This window comes from Moschus berezovskii, chromosome 10 (genome assembly GCF_049115385.1).
Source record: "Moschus berezovskii isolate FMDL1 chromosome 10, NW_MosBer_1.0, whole genome shotgun sequence".
NCBI classification, from domain to species: Eukaryota; Metazoa; Chordata; class Mammalia; order Artiodactyla; family Moschidae; genus Moschus; species Moschus berezovskii.
This window is the reverse complement of record NC_142469.1, coordinates 95,005,380-95,024,522: the sequence shown is the minus strand read 5'-3', so window position 1 is coordinate 95,024,522 and position 19,143 is coordinate 95,005,380. Positions and strand designations below refer to the sequence as shown.

Sequence of the window (19,143 nt, the reverse complement as noted above, 5' to 3'; positions counted from 1 at the left end):
CTCATGAGCATCATCCCATTTACTGCTCTACTTGCCTCCTCCCTGCCCCAGCATAGACCCCTTCTCCATACGCATGGATCTTCATATCCTTTAGGACATCTAACCTTTCCCTCCACTCTAGAACAGCAAGCAGCGCCTAATCACAGTCGCCCCCAGACCCTTATCATCACCCAGAAGTGCCCTCCCTTGCAGGTAGGACTCCAAAAATCCCTCCTTCAATGACAGATCTCTGTATTTCCATCTCTGCACCAGGACTCTTGCTGAACCAGTTCTCTGACTTATCCTTCAACAGGCACCTGTTTCCCTGGTTGGTTTCACGCTCCACTCAGCCTGGGAATTATGCTCAGTCACTGCAGGTTGGATACCGGTTAGCACTGTGCCTTCCCTGTTAACCTTTCCCCTCACTGCGCTGCTGGTCTCCAGCCTTGGGCAACCCATGTGTGCCAGGGTTCTTCATACTAGTTTCGAAGTTGCTGAGTCATCACATTGGTTCGTGGTGGTCAGCCTCAGTGGGGTCCAGATTCCTTTCACAGATGACTGTAGTCATCCCTACTGACTTTCTAGCCCGTGGTTTTTTTTTTTTTTTTTTAATACATTTATTTATTGATTTGGCTTCACTAGGTCCTAGCTATGGCACATGGTATCTCTGACCTCCACTGCTGAATCCAAGATCTTTAGTTGTGGCATAGGAACTCTTAATTGTAGCACGTGGGATCTATTTCTCTGACCAGGGATCAAACCCAGGCCCCCAGCATTGGGAGCACAGAGTCTTAGCCCCTGGACCACCAGGGAAGTCCTTAGTCTACGTTCTCAAGCACGTGCTCTGAATCTCTCCACTTGCCCTTGGACACCTGGCCCCATCTTTGCTTCCACTCACCCAGCAGATGCTGTCACCAGCAACTGTAGTGAAGGCAAACCCTTTAAGCTCTCTCAAGTCCACCTCAAAGTTTATCCTCTCTTTATTTTTCTTCTTCCCCCAGCTGAGGGAAGATGTTTCTGACTCTTGACAAGACTAACCCCTACACCTACTGGTAAAGTTAATATAAAAAGTGTAATTGGTATAGAGAAGGTGAATGGATTTGTTAATTTTATATAGAGTTGCACCAATATTTGGTTCCTAAGACCAAGGGAATTAGTTTTAGCTTTTACAAGCTTGATAAAGCCATGTTTTCATATATGGAGGTGTGCATTAGCAGTTCTTGCATCTTTTTTCAGCAAATAGTAAGTTTTGAGTTCCCATCATTATATTCACAATCTAAGGCTTTTGTTAGACTATATTTACAGTACACACCCCCACCCCAGATTCTGGATTAAGGTTGTCCCTATCCTTCCATCTCCCCAGAGTCACATCCCAAGGAGTGCCCGATCTCTGATCTTTCCTGTCTCCTGTCACCTTTCCTCATCCCCTCAGCCCACATGCCCACGACATTCTTCATGAGGGCAAAGTGTCTTCCTTCGATCTTACCTCTCCTCAGACTACCACTGTTTGTCCCTTCTGAACTTTGTTTAAAACAAGAAGGTCACACCCAGTCTGTCCCTCATTTCTCTTCAACCCTCTGCTCTCTCTCCGCCTTCTCTCTTAGTTGCCAAACCTAGTATCTGCTTCTCCGTTTGAATCTGTTGTCAGCTCTGTGGCCTTTGAGGCGGTTACTCCATTCTTTCTCAGGAGGTTCTTGCCTTCCTTTCCTACCACACTTTCTCCTTTGGTTTTCTCACTGCCTCATTTGGCCACTCTTTGGTTCTTCTCCAAATCCCCCGCCCTTTGCCGAGCACTTAGATGTTGGATTCCCAAGGGTCTGTCTTCACGTTATGCATTTGCGTGGGCCCTCCGATCAAATCTCCAGGCTTTGGTGACTGCCAGGGTGGAGAGACCTGCATCTCTCCTGCAGCTGAACTGCCCCTACACATGGGCCACCATGCCTCCCTCTCAGGGTCATCCAACCGGTTCCTCTCCCTGGCAGCCGGTCTTGGCCCATCCTCTTGGCCCAACACCTGACTCATCCTTGACTCATTTCTCCCTCTCCTCTTTACACTGCCTCTCCTCCTCCTCTTATGCTCCCTGGGAGTGCTCCTTTTCTCCTTTCTAGCCCACCATGGAGACCTGACAATTCTTTTCCAGCTGCCAGTGACACTCCACCAGCTTACCCATCACACTGCCCCCAAAGTGACACTCTCAGAACACAGTACAGACCATCCCCTCCCTCCAAAACCTTCAGGAGCTTCCCCCTACAATAATCCAGGTTCCTCAGTGTGTGTGTTCAAAGCCTTCAAAGGTCAGCTGACTGCTTTCCACTTCCCTAATCTTACCTCCTACTCCATCTCCTGAGAACTCAACCATTCAATTTGAGGACCTCCATTCAAGTACAGTCTGCGGGCTGTTTAACACAGGGCCCCTTTTCACACCTCTTTGTTTTTTGTTCATGCTGTTCTCTCAGCTTGGTTTCCCTTGTTCTTTTCCCCGTTTAATAAAATTATTCCTCATCCGCCAAGACTGAGGTAAAACGCATTTTCTTTCCTCTCCTCACTCGACCATAAACTTGAATACTCTCCTTGTCTACATTACTTGGTTATCTCTTATTAATTCATCATATTTAGCGAACAGTTCATCATTTATATGACTAGCTCCCTTGTCTGCAGATTCCTTCGCAACCAAGTCTGGGTCTTGCTTTCCACAGAACCTAAGCCAGCTTTATTTACCCTAGGTGCTTAGCACAGTACTGAATAATTCTCATAACTCCCTTATTTTCTACTAGCGCTCTAAAAATTTTTTTTTTACAATCTTTCCCTTATTTTTCTTCTTTCAAACAACAACAACGTTAACGAACCAAAAACTCTCTGCAGAGTTTCTCTGCATAAGAATCTTTTCAGTATGAATGGCTGGTGCAGCTGTTCCCTTATGTGGCCTCTCTTTCAACAGTCTTCATTTTGAAAGTACACGTTTATTCCCATCAGGCTGTCTTCCTGAGACCTGAATTCCTTTCATTTTATCGTTTGCTGCCCTCATGGTCTTACCTTAGCTGGAATTTTCGCCGCATGATTCTCCAGGATCAGCCTCTTCAGGTGCAGAACCCACAGGCGTTTGTCTTGCTGCGACTTCGCCTACCAGGAGGAGAGGTGGACAGTCACGCAACCCTAACTCTCACAAGACACGGCCACTCCTAGGAACTCTGACCAGACGGGACACACACAGGGTGGCCAGAAAGCTGTGGAAAGGCCGTCAGACACGTGACGCTCATCATGCATGAGGGTGAGCCTCACAGGGAGGCAAGGGGACACTGGTACCTGAACTGTGTGCTGCAGCTTGGGGTTCTTGTAGTGGAAGACGCTGAAGCTCAGGGGCTCCTTTGGGATCACTTCCACCAGCATGAGGTTGCCGCACTGGAGGGGCGAGCACAGAGGGCGAGGCAGGCTCGCAAGGGAGTGGAACCAGCGCCCCCAGTCCCCACCCGGGATGCCCACTCAGGCCTACCAGGATGTGGGCTTTGTATGTAAACGTGTCATCTCTCTTCTTGGTGATGAGCAGCAGCTTGTCAAAGAGGAAGAGCGTCCGCTCATTCTTGGCCCGCTGGAGGCGGAAGGTCCCTTCGAGCACCAGCTCCCCGTAGCTGGTCAGGTCTGGCCCCTTCCAGTTGGTGAGCAAACTCTGTATCTCCTGAAAGAGTGAACATTCCCTGTAATTAAACAGGAGGTGGGAGGGCAAGGCAGGGAGGACACAGGGGCCTGTTTGTTGAGCTTTGATGGGTGTGTGCATGCTGAGTTCCTTCAATCGTGTCCGACTCTCTACAACCCTATGGATGGTAGCCCGCCAGGTTCCTCTGTCCACAGGATTGTCCAGGCAAGAATACTGGAGTGGGTTGCCATGCCCTCCTCCAGGGATCTTCCCAACCCAGAGGTCGAAAGTGCCTCTTATGTTTCGGGCTTTGGGAGGTGGCTTCTTTACCACTAGCACCACCTGGGAAGCCCACTGAGCGTCAGGAATGGGGTTCAAATACCTGCGGCAGGGTCTCAGGGTCCTGAGTGGTGTCTGATGTCCACGACATAAATCTACATTTAGGGCTGGTGTCACTTAAGGGTTAATAGAACTTAACCAAGGTGTTATTTGACAAGTTGCTAATTACTTCCTCCCTTCCTGCAACAATCCCTCTACTAAGGCAGTGAGATTGTCTTTCAGAAGCCAGGTAGAGGCTGCTGGTGTGTGACCCTCTCACCATCCTTCCCAAGATATGCTCATCCCTTACCTTTTGGACAAAAACCTTCAGAGCTACTGACGTAAAAACCTTCTTCCAGAAATTGAAGCCACACCACATACAAGTAACCCATAACGAAAACTGGTAGAAGTTCACGCAAGATACATCTTCTCAGAAATTTTCTGACACTAGTCCCATTCATCGGGGGAAGGAAATGAGCGTTCCTTCACCAGTGTGCTTGTGTTTTTGTTTTTTGGCTGCATCGGGTCTTAGCTGTGGCTCATGGGTTCAGTAGTCCCCGGGGCTGTGTGGGCTCAGTTGCCCCTTGGCATATGGGATCTTAGTTCCCTGGTCAGGGACGAACTCATGTCCCCTGCATGGGAAGGCAGATTCTTAACCACTGGAACACCAAGGAAGTCCCCCATTGAATTTTTAATGGAACTTGATAAATAAAAATGGATACCCTGACTTTGAAGCTTCTTTGAGATACATTGTATGCCCATATTAATTTTTTAAAGAAAATGGATTTTGTTATTTTGGAAAAATGAAAATATTAAAAAACAGCATTGAATTAAGCAACCCACAAAACCACTCGAAAATTCTTAAGTCGAAGGTACAAATGGAGGTGATTCAGAACCAGAGACTGATTTAGTGGTGTCTTCAGACTGCCAGATAGACTCCGAAGCTATGAAAAAGCAGTCATTGAGCCATTTCTGAATATCTAGCTGACATTATGTTCACAGAACACTTCAGTGATGAAGCATGAAAGCCTTTATTATTGCTTACACAAAGCAGATATGGCCTGGAAGATTAGAATGTCCTCTTCCTTTGATTTTTGACAGTCAATGACTACCCTCTGGCTGCATGTAGCTGAAACCTAGAGTTCTGTTCGAATGTATGGGCCAAAGGACATGGTTTTCTCCCCTCCAAGCTGAATGCAGGCGCTCTGCACAGCATGGAGTCACACTGGGCTTTTCTTTTACGACGGGGACAACCAAGAGCCTCGGCCTAGTGTCTGAGCACAAACAACCTTCAGTTTTTAAACAGTGCATCTTCTAAGGTGCCGAGGACATGGTCACTGACTTAGCATCTATCCAAAGTTCCCAGAAATTCAGAGCTAAATACAGTGATGATGGAAGGGGCATTAGCAAATGTGTCTCATTTTAAAAGTGAGGGATCTAAAATGCGGCGGTGACATCCCCTCCCCAGGAAAGCTGCTAAGGACCTGGCTCTGGACTTAGTCCTTCCTGAGCCCTCTGCCCCGTCACCACATGTTCACCGTCTCATGACTTTGCATGAATTAGTGACAGAGGAATAGAGGCTTAAAACCCTTTAACAGTTTGGACACTCAGTCGTGTCTGACTCTTTGTGACCCTATGGACTGTAGCCTGTCAGGCTCCACTGTCCATGGAATTCTCCAGGCAAGAATACTGGAGTGGGTTGCCATTCCATTCTCCAGGGGATCTTCCTGACCCAGGGATTTATTTATTTGTAATTGAAGGATAACAACTTTGCAATATTATATTTGTTTCTGCCATACATCAACATGGATTAGCCATAGGTGTGCGTATGTCCCCCTTCCTCTTGAACCTCCTTCCCACCTCCCACCCCATCCCATCCCTCGAGGTCATCACAGAGCCCCAGTTTGAGTTCCCTGAGTCATAATAACTACATTCAACAATGATCAGTATTATTGATGGCCTAATCTTTTCTTTTATTTTGTCCTGATCTTTCTAAGCGAGATCTATGATAAAGACCTTGGTGACCTGCAACACTGATCAGACCTGACATCTGATTTGGGAAATGGTAGCAAGCAATAGGCCAATGGCTCACCAGACACTGCCACCCTGAGCCTCACCTGCAGGCGGACGGCGTGTTCGTGCTTCCGCTTCATGTCGTTGATGTGCCAGGCTACTCTCTGCATCGTGTCTATGGCATCAAGCACCACATCGTAGCCCTCTGTGTCCTTGTCAAGGTGATTTTCTATTTCCTAAAACAAATCAAACAACAAAGAAACACTAATTATTTTCATTTTTTTAAATATATTCACTGAAACAAATGGTACTTCTATGATGAGTTTCTCATTTTATTTTTGCTTATTTATATACACACTACGATCTTTCCTTAAGATCTTGAGATAACTACCGGAAAAACCTGCAAAGAAACGATAAGAATGAATAAAAATGGAGTTAGGAAAGATGGAAGTTGATTAGAATTTGACAAGGAGGAATTTGACAAGGATGATGAAACAATTATACAGGCCATTAAGTCTCACAGAGACATCAGGGTGATTGTAGGAGATAGGAGAGTTGATATTACAGTTGGAGATTTCTGAAATTCCTGGTGGCCAATGTATACAGTTCTCACTCTTAAAATACAGAAAATATACTGATTTTTTTTTCTCCCAGAGGAAGCAAAACATCACACACAGGGCTGAGTACATAACAAATTAAAGAAGAAAAAGAAAATAGTGGACATTATGTTTAAAAAAATACCTATGTAGAAAGTGTATTCTCATGTAGTCAAGGCTTTAAAGCCCAAATGAAATTCACTAAAGATACTCCTTCCGAGTGTTGCGAGAGAGTTTATAGTTCAAGTATTCACTCTCTGATGCTCAGAAGAATGTTAACACCAGCACTTATCTAAGCATTGGAATTCCACAATCCCAGGCAGATGAGAAAGGGACAGGGTTCCATTCCAGTTCTATCAAGTACACAAGACACATGTCCCTAGACTTCTGTGAGTCTAAGGATAGTGACTATTGCATAGTCCCTTTAATCCTATATCTTCTCAACAGTGCCCACCAGAGAGGTAGGTGGTAAATAAATGGTTGTTTAATTGAAGCCGTATCTTGTTAAAAGAGCAGCAATACCTTGTAGGTATCTAAATTCCAATGTAAATATCTAAAACAGTAAGAAGATATTATGATCAATTAGATTGTTCCTATGATACTTACCATGCACACATGTTAAGTTCAAGGGTGGAGGTTGAATCTTATGGTATAAATTATGAAAATTCCACTGTTTTATGTCACTTTGTTCACTTTTACTGAATCCTCAAACTTTGCATCCAGCTAGAAACTGGCAAGGAATTTACATTTTCTTTCTATACTCAGACTCAGCTGTTAGAAAGGTCCTATGAAACCATATCACTAATGACTCCCAGGTAAGATCAAGACCAAACTTTAAAAAATAATCATTTCTTCTTTTAGCCTGAGGGGCGCTCCTGTTGATCATAAACAGACTCAGAAGTACAGAGTGTATTCCTTTGGGGATCTTCACGGGTGACTACACAACTCTGAAGTGATGTGAATGACACAGAAGGAACACTCTAAACCAAGTGTGAAAGCAAAAATACTCCAGGAAATCAGAAGTTAGTTTTAAATTCATCTAACCACTGTTCTTCCCTTTTTTCTTCACTGTCAGCTGTTACAGACCGAGTGATTGTTATCTTCCTCAAATTAGTATGTTGAAATCCTTTCCTCTAATGCGCTGGGATTAGGAAGGGGGCTTTTGGAGGTGACTAGGCCATGCAAGGAGATCCAACCAATCCATCCTAAAGGAGATCATTCCTGGGTGTTCATTGGAAGGACTGATGCTGAAGCTGAAACTCCAATACTTTAGCCACCTCATGCAACGAGTTGACTCATCGGAAAAGATCCCGATGCTGGGAGGGATTGGGGGGCAGGAGGAGAAGGGGATGACAGAGGATGAGATGGCTGGATGGCATCACCGACTCGATGCACATGAGTTTGGGTGAACTCCAGGATTTGGTGATGGACAGGGAGGCCTGGTGTGCTGCAATTCATAGGGTTGCAAAGAGTCAGACACGACTGAGCGACTGAACTGAACTGAAGCCACGCAAACGTTGACTGCAGCCATGAAATTAAAAGATGGCTGCTTCTTGGAAGGAAAGCTATGACAAACCTAGACAGCACAGTAAAAAGCAGATTCATCCCTTTGCTGACAAAGGTCCGTATAGTCAAGGCTATGGTTTTTCCAGTAGTCATGTACGGATGTGAGAGTTGGACCATAAAGAAGACTGAGCACCAAAGGATTGATGCTTTTGGATTGTGGTGCTGGAGAAGACTCTTGAGAGTCCCTTGGACAACAAAGAGATTAAATCAGTCAATTCTAAAGGAAATCAACTGTATATTCATTGGAAGGACTGATGCTGAAGTGCCAATACTTTGGCTACCTCATGCGAAGAGTTGACTCATTGGAAAAGACCCTGATGCTGGGAAAGATTGAAGCAAAAGGAGAAAGGGGTGGCAGGATGAGATGGCTGGATGGCATCACTAATCCAATGGACATGAATATCAGCAAATACCGGGAGACAGTGGAGGACAGAGGAACCTGGCATGCTGCAGTCCATGGGACTGCAGAGAATTGAATGGGACTTAGTGACCAAACGAGAGGCCATGAGAGTGGTGCCATCATAAATGGGGTTAGTGCTCTCATAAAAGAGACCCCAGAGAGCGGTCTTGCCTCTTTCTACCGTGCGAGGAGATGAAGAGGAGAAGGCAGTTTGCAAATGAGAACTCTTCCATGCTTGCCCCCTGATCTTTGGCTTTCAGCCTCCAAAACTATGAGAAATAAATGTTTGTTGTCCAAGTCACCCAGACTATGGCATTTTGTTATAGCAGCATGTACTAATATCCCAGCTTTTAATTTAGAGGGTAAGGGCTGTTCTTCCTAGCAGTTAACTCTTTGTAAGAATCTTGAGTGGAGTCTTGTTTAAGTGACAGAGATCTGAGACTTTTCTTTTGATTGACTTACTATCTAGAAAGCCATTAAGTAGATATTATTGGGACACACTAGACTCAGATGGGCTTCCCTGGTGGCTTAGATGGTAAAGAATCTGCCTGTGATGCAGGAGACCTGGGTTCGATCGTTGGGCCAGGAAGATCCCCTGGAGAAGGGAATGGCAGTCCACTCCAGTATTCTTGCCTGCAAAATTCCATGGACAGAGGAGCCTTGCAGGCTACGGTCTATACCATATTAGCAAAGTCCAGCAAAGATCTATCGTGGGAAAGCCAGTATTTTTTAAAGAATTATTTGGCACTGATTTAGTAAATTAATCCCACTAAATTTAGGGGTCATTAAAGCCAACCGAACAACTAAAGTAATATCCACAATGTGGTTTCATAGGACACAAGACTCTCCCAAGATAGGCCACACAGGCAAACAGACAAAGCTGAGAAATTTCTGGTAAAGATGGACCATAAAGAGAGCTTTCAGCTTTAAATGCGTGTGAACTGGGCAACCTTGGAATGCTCAACCAAGTCAGAAGCCTGGAATCATTTAAAAAGAGATACATGTATACTGCAGGCATGTTGATATAGATAGGAACTCTGGATTTAAATCTTTTATGAAAGGATGTTTAATGTAGCGTTAAAAATAATAAAGTAAGGGTGTGGGAGGAAGGCTCAAGAGGGAAGGGGATACATGGATACATGTAGCTGATTCACTTTGCTCTACACCAGAAACTGATGCTAAAGCTGAAACTCCAATACTTTGGCCACCTCATGCGAAGAGTTGACTCAGTGGAAAAGACTCTGATGCTGGGAGGGTTTGGGGGCAGGAGAAGAAGGGGACGACAGAGGATGAGATGGCTGGATGGTATCACCGATTCTGATGGACATGAGTTTGAGTGAACTCCAGGAGTTAGTGATGGACAGGGAGGCCTGACGTGCTGTGGTTCATGGGGCCACAAAGAGTCGGACACGACTGAGCGACTGAACTGAACTGAACTGAGAAACTAACACAATATTGCAGCCCACTAGGCTCCTCTGTTCATGGGATCCTCCAGACAAGAATAGCGGAGTGGGTAGCCATTCTTTTCTCCAGGGGATCTTCCCAACCCAGGGATCAAACCTGTGTCTCCTGTATTGCAGGCAGATTCTTTACTGTCTGAACCATCAGGGAAGCCCCATTGAAAGCAATTATACTCCAAAAAATAATAATAATAATAAAGTAATAAAAATAACAGTTTTTCTGTATTGACTGCCTGTGAGGCACCATCAATGTGGGAAACGCACGGGACTGGAAACGCACGGGACTGGAAACGCACGGGACAGGAAACGCACGGGACTGGAAACGCACGGGACAGGAAACGCACGGGACTGGAAACGCACGGGACTGGAAACGCACGGGACAGGACCACAGCCCTGCTCCTAACCTAACCACTTGGCTATCCTGTCTTTGTCAAATTGCCAAGGCAATCCACCCTCCTTCAGTTCAGTTCAGTTCAGTAGCTCAGTCATGTCCGACTCTTTGAGACCCAATGAATCACAGCACGCCAGGCCTCCCTGTCCATCACCAACTCCCAGAGTTCACTCAACCTCATGTCCATCGAGTCGGCGATGTCATCCAGCCATCTCATCCTCTGTCGTCCCCATCTCCTCCCACCCCAAATCCTTCCTAGCATCAGACTCTTTTCCAGTGAGTCAACTCATTGAATGAAATTACTTTCGAGAACACTATTTTCCATTTTTATCAGCTTCCTTAGAGGATAAGAAATGAGAATGTATGAGAGCTATGTCTACTTTTGTTTCTAAAGTCTCCTTAAATTTTTTTACAAATAATGGGAAATGATATAAAGAGAACAGAACTCAAAGTGAGGTGAAACCCAGCTCAAAGACCTTTATCACACTGCTCATCTGTCTTCTCTCCTTTCAGCCCTTTCTCTCTGTTCCTACAAAAGCCAATCTATGACAAACAGCTCTTACTCCCAACTGCCTACCGAATTGGGTTCATGGAAGTAAAATAAAACATACACAAAAAAATCTGTTGTTCATTAAGAAGACAGCTCCTTGCCTGAAACTGTCACTGCCTGGAGTGAAGGACTTGTAAGCCCTTTCACCATTAGAGCTAAAATGAATCTTTCTACTTGGCTGTTATCAATGAGGCTACAGGGCTACAATATAAATATCTCTAATTCCTCAAAGCAGATTAGTCAGTTGTAAAGTATGAGTGTGGAAAACATTTCCATATGTCCACAGCCACTTTTGATTTTTTTTTTCTCCTAAACTTAATATATACACATAAAACCCCTAGCCTCTAGAAAGTCCTTCCAGGACAGGCAGAAACTTACATGCAAAAGGAGATGATACTTGAGAATCCGCTGAACTGGCTTCAAGAGATAGGACCCCAGAGGCAGTGAGTGTTTCAAAGTTTCCTGCCGTTCCCTGAAGAATTTGGCTAGCATCTTGTTCCTCATACACTCTGTTAGCACGGCCACGGATCTGCAAGAATATTTAAAAATAAAAATTGTAACTCTTAACATAGATATTCAAGTTTTAAATGCCAGTGAAAGTGAAAATGTTAGTCGCTCAGTTATGTCCAACTTGGCGACTCCATGGACTGTAGCCCATCTGTCCATGGAATTCTCCAGGCAAGAATACTGGCGTGGGTTGCTGTGCCCTCCTTTGGGCAATCTTCCTGACCCAGGGATTGAACCCAGGTCTGCTGCATTGCAGGTGGATTCTTTACCATCTGAGCCACCAGGCAAGTCCTTTAAATGCCAGAGTAAGTATCAAGGCCTTAAAGCAGATAAAGCGGCAACAGAGCAACAGGTAGACTAGAAGGACTCTGGGCAGGTGAGCAAAAGGTGTCCCTCTGGTTGAATTGGGTGAATCTGGTCCCGATTCACTCCTGGGTGAATTAGAAAAAGACCCTATAAGAGGGTGGTGAAACATGGACACATGACATCTATGCTGCCAGCTCTGTCCTTCAGGGAGATGAAGTCCCTATCAGGACACAGGACTTGCCAAAGGGGATTTAAACTGGATGGTACCCCAATTTAAAGAACCTGCCTGCCAATACAAGAAACGCAAAATGAGCGGGTCTGAGGCCTGGGTTGGGAAGATCCCCTGGAATAGGAAATGGCAACTCACTCCAGTATTCTTGCCTAGAAAATTCCATAGGCAGAGGAGCCTGGTGGGCTACAGTCCATGGGGTTGCAAAGAGCTAGACACGGTGGAGCAACTGAACACACACACATGAGCATCCTTGTTTGTTGTTCAACTTCATATCTGCATTGAGTTTTCACAAGTTACATTGCAAGGAGCAGTCACCATCGTACTAAGAAACAGGAGAGGCTTCTTTCCAGCAGACCCAGCCCCACGCCAGACATCTGTCACCTGCTTTGCTGGCTGTGTTTGTGTAAGTGTACAACGTGTGTGATGTTACACACAGGGCTTTGGAGACCTCGTCCCACAGGGAACTTCCCTTTAAGAATCTCTGAACAGACCTTTCTGTCCACCTCCAGGTATCTTTCTCCTCATTCTAAATTCAGTTTTTGAAACAGCTGGTTAATCTTGGTCCTCAAGGACCATGCTTTACGGAGTGTATTAGAAAAATGGTTCAGGATTCCTTCTCCACTCCAAAGGCAAGAAGTATGGCCCCCAAACATCCTAGACAGATGGCTAAAACAACGCTCACATCTTATACATGAAATAAGCTGGTGGTCTTGTGAGGTCACACACACACACACAAGTAAATTAAAATCTCATGGTCTCATAAATTAGAAGCAGGTGGAAGTAATTTCAGCCCCTTTCTCCCCAAGTCTTAATAGGTTTTCAGAATTAATTCAGAAAATTGAAGCCAAACAGCAAAATAAAACTCCTTGGAAGGAAGTGACATGGATGGTGGTCACCTGATGAAGCGATCAGAATCCCTTTTGTGTCTGATTGCTTGGAGAAATATCTGTTCAAACGGATTTATTTTTCCCTTCAAGTCAAGATTTCAAAACGATTCTTTACCATGGAACCCAGGGACTTTCCTAAGGCTCTTTAGAGTCAGAATCAGTTGCCCACTGTCTAACCCTCTGAAGTCTTGAGTTCTTGCACAAGGATAAGACAACTGCAGGAGATGCTAAGCACACGGAACTCTAGATTGAGGCCACGGGGGGACATTTGAGGACAATGACCTGAGTGGGTCTGGCCCTCTCCCTGGGGACAAGAGGAAGGGCTTGAGCTTCTTCCCAGGGAAGTCAGTGGGGCGTGACTGCTATGAAGAAGGACATCTGTCAAGGCGTGCAGGAGACACTTAATATCACCGGCCCGGGTCCAAAGGGGGAAGACACGTTGTCAGATGGGCTGAAACACCTGGCGCTCACGGTTTGTGAAGACGGGGGAGGGGAGGGAAAGCTTGGACCTCAGAGAACAAATGGTTAGGAGGGGCACAAGAGAAAATCTTTTTCTATGGACATGAAAACCACACAAATGGGCAAGACTCGGACGTACCCACTTCACTGAGAGGGCCTGGGAGCATCTCCCTGCTAACATGTTTCTTTCCTTCTTTAAAGTCAGATCCAAACACTTCCTCCAGGAAACTGTCCTGACTTCTCCTTCTTTATCTCGTGCACCTTTAGCCTCTGTTACACAAGACTGAGGTGGTGCTGCGTTGACTTATAAATTCATTGATTTGATCTTTCCTAATGGCTGTTTCACTATTGCATTTGGTTCAGTTCTGACCCTCAAAAGAAAATGAACTGCTTGAAGGCAAGGGATATTAGTTCCTGTCTCCCACCAGTATACACTGAAGGTGGACTTGTGCTCCATGAAGGACAGGCCCTCAAAAATGTCCTTGCACAAATGACTGTGCCTGTCCCCTGACCTTGAAGCAGCCAAGTTTATAAAAGTTGCTTTCATTTTGCACTCTCCATTCTTACTACGAAGTTAGAAAAATCTTCTTAAGATAAACCTCCAAAACTAAATATTCAGAAGATATTTCTTCAAATGACATGTTTATAATGAAATTTACACAGACATAATCCTCCACACAAGCCACTCTAGCATCTGGCTCCTGATGCATTGGGTCCAGGGCTTTGCTGATTCTTCAGAGTTGGAAAGGTTTTCCATTTCTCTCAGGAGGAAGGTCTATGGAGAAGTCGAGGCCTGATTCTGTGATTTCTCTGCATCAGGGTGTGGTATAATGCTGGCTTTTGGTGTAAGGACCACGGATAGCAGAGAGGTGGCAACAAATGTTTTAGGAGACAGCATTGTGTAACTGAAACTGGGTAAAGTGTGGGTGGGTCTACAGATAAGGAGATGGATAAATGTACTAATTTGCATGTGGGGTTTTGTTTTGTTTTCAGAGAAACCTGAGAAAACACATGCCTGGCCACCAACCAGTGTTTAGAGGAGGAGGTGAAAACCCTTCACTGGAAAGAGTTTTGCCACCAGTAAGCCCAAGCCTCTGGCTTCACATCCTTTAATTCACACTGGCTTTCTAGGGCCACCCCTAGGCAGGAATGACCCACTTGCTTTTCCTGACCACAGTGGCATGAGGGACTCAGCCTGTTGGCTTCTCTTTGAGGTGGACCCCAGCATCCACTTTATCCTTAAGGACATGTCCATACCAAGCCTGGCTATAGAGTAGATAAAAGTTCCCTGAGCTCTCTTCCTGGTTCATGCCTAACATAACAATGCTAGTCCTGCAAGTCAAGGGCAGACAAACAGTAGAAAGGTTCGGGGCAGAGGGTATCACAAAGCTTCAGAAATTCTACAAGGATGCAGCAGCATGAGGTCTGAGGCCAGACCAACCTTGGTTTAAATCTCAGCTGGGTTCGCTCACTTGTCAGCTGTGTGACTCCTGTAAAATCAATAAACCTACTGGAGGCGCGATGATTTCATCCATGCAGTGGGGATGGGGCAGGGATGGGGATGAACAAGCACTTCTGGAGGACTTACCAGGGCCAGGCCCTGTGCTGTCTGTGCGTTCTGCTTTTCTTTAATCTCTTAACATCTCTAGATTGCTGGGAAAATGAAATTCAACCACATTTTGTATTTATAGCATCAAGAGCAGCACTTGAAATTAATAAGTGCTCAATACATGTCTTTTGCAGGAAAAAAGGATTTCCAGCAGAGTGAGTCATGGTCTTAGACCTGAGTCCCTTACTGAATGATCACTGAGGCTGCTCCTTCAATGGCTCTCCTGCTGGCACCTCTGGTGTTAGTGAAACTGAAGCCGTGGTCCAGGTGGGAAGATAAGTCTTCTTTTGTCACATAAGCTTATCATGATCGTTCCCTTCTCTGAGCTCCATAAAATTATGTAGTTTCTAAAACTTACAGAGCAAAAATATAACCTATTTTATCCCCAGATAGATTATATAAACTCACTAGCAGGGTATCCCACATTCTTAGAAACACAGCACACATACAGAAGGGTTAATAGATAAGCCTTCTAGCCAAACACTTCAAGGAGTCCAGTGGACAATCTTTTTGGCCTCCTTCTAGGTCATTCACAATTTTCCCCTGTGCTGGCTCTGCTAGGTAGTCCCTAGGCCTAAATGGATCAGTATCGGGGTACCCCTGTGATCCGTTCTCAGCATTTCTGCAGTTTTCCCACAGTATTCAGCACAGCGCCAGGGACATAGTGCCTGCTGACCACATATACTGCATTGACCGACTTCAAGCAACATGAAGGTAAGCAAAAGTATTCCCACACATTCACAAGGCGTACCTTGGATAGTTCGTGCAATATTGGGTATAAATGTGGAACTCTTCACTCTGCAAGGAAACAAAAGAGATGTAATAGGCTAAAAAAAAGAAAACAAGTAGAGACATCAACATTCAATGAAAAATAAAAGATATATCATTCATCCTTTAAAAGGTGTTGTTTTAAAAGTCGTTTCTCTAACCACCTTAGCCTGTCTTCTGAGTCCCTGTGACAATTATTCGTGCCATTTTAACTACCTTGATTTACACCTAGAATCCACATGCACTTGGACTCATTTGAGATCATTAAATACTTATTGAGCATCTGCTCTGTTAGATGAATATGAAGGCAAATAGGAAGAGGAAGACAGCAGGGTTTCTATTCCCAGGCAGTCATGGTCCTCTGGGGCATTCACAGGGTGAGAGAGAAACATAAGCAGATCATTTAAATACTGTGTGGTCAGAACATGCTGGAAGTATGTGCAAGGGAATACTTTCAAGCCCTGTGTGTGCAGCTTCCTCTGCCCATGGTCTTTCCCACCTTTTTCACTGGATAGCCACTAGGCACCTTTTGACACCGAACTGAGGCTTTATTTCCTCTCAGGGGACTTTCTTGAGTTCTTGGACTGAGCCAATTGCTTCTACTTTGGGGTCCCACAACACTCAGTACCAACCTATCTTACAGCATTTGACAAAAGAGCATAACATTTTTTGTGCATCTGTCTGCCACTCTACACTGTGAGTTCCTGCAGGAGAGGGGCCATAGTGTGCTTGCCTGGCACATAATGATTTTTGAACTAATGAATGCCCCTCTCTCCTATGAAGCTGAAAATTATTTGAGAGCAGGATCCAAGTCTACTCATCTGTACATCTAGCACAGCAGCAATGCCTCAAACGCATTAAATGTTTGGCTAACTAATGGGGGCTTCTTGCCTTTTGCTATGATTCCTTTATCAACAAATTGATTCCAGGTTCCCTTATCAACAAATTCTAGACATAATATCATTTCACTTACTTGTAAATACTTTACAAGTATATATCTTTAACATGAGGACTTTAAAAGAGAAACATCACCACAATGCTATTATCATCTTTAAATAATTCCATGGGAAGAAGGACTGGAAGGCTGGGATTAGCAGATGCAAACTATTATACATATAGGATGGATAAACAGCAATATATATAGTAGTATATATCTACTGCATAGTATAGGGACTATGTTCAATATCCTGTGATAAACCATAATGGAAACAAACATGGAAAGAAATACATACATATGTATTAAAAAACTGAGTCACTTTGCCATATAGCAGAAATTAAACACATTATAAACCAACTTTACTTCAATAAAATGTAAATAAATAATTCCATAATATCATGAGGGTTCATTATCACTATTCCTATTTTTTCTTTTTTTTTTTAATTATAGTTTGCTGTTTGCTCTGTATTCTACACAACATCCACACACAGCAACTCGATATTGTTGATATCTAAGTCCCTTCTCATCTATAAGTTCCCCTTCTTATTTCCCCTCTGCAATTAAGTTGAAGAAACCAGATGATTTGTCCTGCAGTCTCCTGCAGTCTCAGTTTTGCTGGTCATGTCCCTAAGACTTTCTTTACTATGTTCCCCTGTCTTCCACGCTCCTTGTGGTTTAGAAGAGGCTTGACTGGATTTAGGTTCCATAATTTGGCCTAAGTACATCATAGACTGGATTGTACTTAAATTGAGAGGCATAAGAGCTGGCTCTTTCTTTCTGTGATGTTAATAATCATTGGTAATTACTCCTTAGGTCTTTTAATCCATGAAGCGCTGAAAAATGGTGATATTTCTAATTCTACTATTCTTTCTTCATTTATTGGCCAGATTTTTTTTCCAAGAAAGGAACTGCCTTAGATTAGTTACCCTGTAGTTTGTGGTTTATATGCGAAGGACAGGGTAAATGCTTGGTTCCTTTCCTTAATTTTCAAAATAATGCATCAGCTCTCTAACATCCTGAAAAGGACTTGGGTTTCTTAACATCACTGTGAATTTCATGAATATAAGCATATTTCGTGACTTTCAGTTGTTTTTAGTTAGCTGTCTTTTTACTGATGCTCAAACGATCCCATCTTTGGCTAATAGGAGCCTCTTCTTGAGTATCTGTTACCTGACCTATAGCCTCCAGTGGATCCTTGCTTTCTGGGGTGACAAGATGTTTCAGATCCTCTTGCACATTTCCCTCCCACACTCGTTCTCCACGGAGCCCAGATTCCTTTACATGGGAAACAGTATGTGGAAACCACAATCTGAGCGTTAGCGATGCTCTTGCTACCAGGTTAATTATTATTTCTAGACCTTCTCAGTGAACGAGTTAGAAATATGGTGTTTCTAAAGCTAAAACACATGCTTCGTTCATGCTAATTCTTGCAATTCAGATTTAGGACTAGAGTGTTTCTAATTAGCCTCATTCTTAATCTGCATTTTCTTTCTCTCGCCAATTCCATTTCTCAATGACACAACCGTGAATATTCATTTGCTTTATCCCACAATACACACAGTTTCGGAATAACAATACTGAAACCATCATATAATGATAGCATTACTGAAAACGGTTAAGGATGCATTTACTGTATTTTGCCCATAGCATATTTTTTAATTGATTGACATTTCCTCTGTGTGGTCAAGCTACAAACTGGATTCACAGTTAGGTTCATCATTTCAATCTGCTTTCATTTTTTGAAGGCTGTTTTAAACTTTGTCTTATAATTATGTAAAATAAATACATGATTTCAAAGTCAACTCCAAAGAAATGCACACTTAGAGAAGTCTGGCTTCTATGCCATCTCATTCTAGTCCATTTCCTGCCTTTTCCCTCAGGAACCAACTTCCAGTCTTACAGTTTATCTTTTAAAATTTTTTTTAAACATACACATTGAAATATAACCTTCCCCATTTCCAGATAAATAAAAGCAAGTTCTGTCAATGATTCTCAAAACTTGAGCATCAGAATTACCTTGAGGGCTTATTAAAACACAGATTACTGGGTTGCACCCCCAGAGTTTCTGATTTGGTAGGTCTGGGTAGGGCCCGAGAATCTGCTTTCTAACAAGTCCCTATATGATGTGGTCCAGAGACCACACTCTGAGAAATCACAGTGCTAGACTCCCCACTCCATCCCTTTCTAGTAGTATACAGAAGTATCCTTTGTTTGCTTTTACTGCTTTGTACCACTCTATTATGTGGATATGCCACAGTTTATTCAACCAGGTTTTGTTCTTGAACATTTGGGTTGTTTCCATGTATTGCATATTTCTATAGGTGGCTCAGTGGTAAAGAATCTGCCTGCCGATGCAGGAGATGCAGATTCGATCCTGGGTCAGGAAGGTTGCCTGGAGAAGGAAATGGCAACCCACTCCAGTATTCTCGCCTGAAAAATCCCACTGACAGAGCAGCCTGGTGGGCTACAGTCCATGGGGTCGCAAAGACTGGGACACAATTGAGCATGCACACATGCACTCGTGTACCTTATAT

General features: G+C 44.0%; 1 protein-coding gene across 2 annotated transcripts in view; it reads right to left on the bottom strand.

The window, feature by feature from the left end:
* PLEKHG1 (pleckstrin homology and RhoGEF domain containing G1) overlaps positions 1–19,143 on the bottom strand; it is a 255,150-nt gene that overhangs the window by 26,733 nt on the left and 209,274 nt on the right. For both annotated transcript variants that reach the window (XM_055433820.2, XM_055433816.2), the window contains exons 6-11: positions 15,656–15,702; positions 11,283–11,433; positions 6,046–6,177; positions 3,470–3,652; positions 3,283–3,378; positions 3,013–3,099 (exon numbers count right to left, since the gene is read on the bottom strand). In XM_055433820.2, the coding sequence (XP_055289795.2) occupies positions 3,013–3,099; positions 3,283–3,378; positions 3,470–3,652; positions 6,046–6,177; positions 11,283–11,433; positions 15,656–15,702 (696 nt within the window). The remainder of the gene's footprint in view (positions 1–3,012; positions 3,100–3,282; positions 3,379–3,469; positions 3,653–6,045; positions 6,178–11,282; positions 11,434–15,655; positions 15,703–19,143) is intronic.